At 44.7% G+C, this 3,084-nt stretch overlaps 1 protein-coding gene across 1 annotated transcript; it reads right to left on the reverse strand.

Annotated features, from left to right (window-relative positions):
* Positions 1 to 457: 457 nt before the first annotated feature.
* Positions 458 to 2,728, reverse strand: LOC147965213 (protein FAR-RED ELONGATED HYPOCOTYL 3-like). The gene is made up of 4 exons (XM_087530347.1): positions 2,475 to 2,728; positions 1,955 to 2,337; positions 1,468 to 1,793; positions 458 to 841 (listed from the first exon to the last, which is right to left on the reverse strand). Exons 1-4 carry the CDS (start codon positions 2,726 to 2,728, stop codon positions 458 to 460), a joined length of 1,347 nt encoding a protein of 448 aa, XP_087386473.1.
* Positions 2,729 to 3,084: the final 356 nt, after the last annotated feature.

Genomic DNA, 3,084 nt, shown 5'->3' on the forward strand with positions numbered 1-3,084 from the left:
ATTTGCGGGCATTATGTCCATCAGTTCCCCCACACTTGCGGCGAGTGTAGCTGTTACGTGTGTCATCTCCATTGGTAGAAACCTGGGCGGCTCCAATCTGCTTCCGCAGCTTTTGCTTGTTGAAAGTGGCATCTGTGCGGAGTGGGCATGTGCGGTAATTATGTTTGGTCATGACGTTGCAGAATCCGCATGCCCTTATCCCGAGAGGTTTGCCGTCCGGGCCAAATTCCATGCGCCTGATGGGGCGTGGCGGCTTCTTGGGTGTTGCTTTTGCTGCGCTCGCTGCTCGCATCTTACTCTTCCTCCCCTTTGTGTTTGAGAATATGGGTGGTTTAATCACCCTTTCCTGCCACTACTGGTAGCATGTCCTGTTGTCATGTCGTTCACCTACAGCACCATCAAGCTCATGATCTTGCATGTGAGCATGTTGGTGCTCTTGAGTGTGCACATGGGAAAGCTATGGTTGCTGTTGCTCATCTTCCTCGTTGTCGAATGGGTTAATAGCTCCCAAATGGTTCATCTCGGATAACATTGTAGCAATATCCTGCTCAATGGCTTCATTATCCACGGCACCTCCGTTTTCAGCAGAATGCATGGCGTCGAGTTCTTGTTCAAGTTTTTCCATGACGACCCGTGACCTCGCCATTTTCTCTTGGCTTCTCAAGATTTTTCTGTGCACCCTCATGTTCAACATCAGTAGTGAGCTTTCAATGCAGTATTGAGATGCCTTGTTTGACGCTACTATCCTCAAGTCATTTCTGTTGAATGTTAGCTGGATGTTCGGGCGTTTGGTGTATCTCCTGTGGATGTATTTCTCTGGAACGCTGGCAGTCTTAATTGTCTGCATCATGCATAGGACATGCACACAGAAAACACCTGTATTTTTTGAAGAGGTGCATGTTTTTTGTCATTTCATTCGAACAAAAACTTTGCAAAAAAGTAGTAAAGTATGTAACATCTTTTTTTAGTCTTCACCTGTGTGGCCCCCATAGCTTGCACTCGCACTCATATGTTTCTTCCACGGGGTCTGCAACAACCTGGAACACGTGTTGAGCCCACGCAGACAGTTTTTGTGGGTTGTTGTAGCGCATGAGGTACTTTGTTGGCTCTTCCGTCTTTGTCGCCGTGAAGAGTGTGCTCAGTTTTAGCCTTTTTCTGATCTCGCTGTACACAGCTCATGAGTAAAGCTTTGCCATCTGGGTGTCAAACCCATAGAAGGTCAGCGTGTTTTGTTCCTTCTACCCATACAAGAGTGATGACCAAATTATTAGTTTTCTCGCAGCAAAAACTTGTCTAACTAATAAAGTTTTACTTTAGTAAGCATGTTATTTTTGTCTTACGACAGATGATAGAGCTATACCCGGTTACCCATTGTCTCCTGGTTATTTGTTTGCCTCCTGTTTTAGACGCAGGAGTTTACCTGGCTGACAAACCGGTGTAGGTTTTGTCTCTCTCTCTCTCTCTTACGAAGTTCTTCTTGAGCACATAGTTCATGCTCTCACTTTGTTGTGTGGATGTCATTTTGGCGCACAAAATTTCTTTGAAGTAGGCTGATATCCATCTCTCACGCTCGTTCCCCATGCCCACCATCGTGGCATCATCATGGAGATTGTACCTATCCATGAGTCTTCTCCAGGCAGCGTCAAACTCAGTTGGCATGAGGGGCCAGTTGAGGATTGATGTGAATTCATCCTTAAAGTCTTCGTGCAGGTTGTACAGGTATGCAAGGTGTTCCCTATACTTCTTCATAATGTGCCAGCGGCACAACTTGTGTACTGTGTTCTTGAAAGCATCTGGGATCACCAAAGCCATTGCCCGGCACTAGTCTAGTAATGAGAAAAGAGACGTGGAGTGGTCAGCAGATGGTGGTGCATATATACCAATAGAACCGACACAACATTTTTACTGTGTTATTTTCCTTTTTTTGGGTAGGGGGTGGTTTTGGCATTTGTACCTGTGAGGATGTATGTAGAAGCCTTCCCTCTCACGCACCTTAAAAATGTCTTGAACAGCCATCTAAATGAATCTGCATCCTCATCTCTTATCAGGGCGAAACCAAAGAATGTAGTCTGTAAGTGGTTGTTAGTACCAATAAACACCCCAAGTGGCATATGGTACTTGTTGGTATTATATGTGGTGTCAAACATTACGTAGTCACCGAAGTCCTGATACGCCCCTCGACAGCTTGCGTTCGCCCAGAATATGTTCTTAACTCTGTCGGACTCATCAAGTTGCATGTCACACAAGAATTCCCTGTTTATAGCTTTCATCTCCCTAAATAAGTTGACAGTCTTTAGGACATCATCCACATCATCCATTCTTGAATTCTTTGCTTTGCTGCATATTAAAAGTGAACAGTCATTCAAAAATGCATGTTGAACTGGCGTCAGGTCATGCGTTGCATAATATGTTGGTACTGTCAGAGAAAAAAAAGACAGAGGGGGTTGATGGGAGGAGAACAAGTTTGTACTTACAGGTTAATTAGGTCTTTGGCATTCATTTTGAGGAAGTAGCTACCGGGGTCATCGCCGCCCAGTATGCTCATGATTTGTGCGTGTTCAGTGCCTTTGAACTGCAGGTATGTGACGTACTCCAAGATTGTTTTGTCAAATTTTTTGCGGGAGTGCAAGAAGACAAGCATTTGGGGGGTGAGCTGTAGCATGTGGTTGTGTTCCCAGACTATCTCTTTTATGACAAGTGTTCCATCCTTTTCCCTCTTCAACCTCATTTTAGCCCCACAGTTAGTCCTGGCTGTCGTCTTGTTCCGCTGTCTATTTGCTTCTGACACCTTCGATTCATAGACTCCATAGGACGTGCAATAATGGTAGACTCTGGTCTCAACCTTGGAGCCTTCCTTGACAGCAAAACCCGCGTGCTTTGCCTAGACATTGTAGAACTCCTTTGCTTCTTTAAAAGATTCAAAGCGCATCTCTATCCTTGGCAGAGCTTAAGCTTCAATGTTAGGTGGTTGCACGCAACAGTGAGCAAACAAAAATGTAGTTATGAAAATGTTAGATGGGGTGGTCACAGTACCATGATATTGACTATTCCTGTATGTTTTTTTTCCGAATGTGGATACTTACA

Source organism: Triticum urartu, chromosome 6A (assembly GCF_056163025.1).
Source record: "Triticum urartu cultivar PI428250 chromosome 6A, HENAU_Tu73, whole genome shotgun sequence".
Taxonomy (NCBI): Eukaryota; Viridiplantae; Streptophyta; class Magnoliopsida; order Poales; family Poaceae; genus Triticum; species Triticum urartu.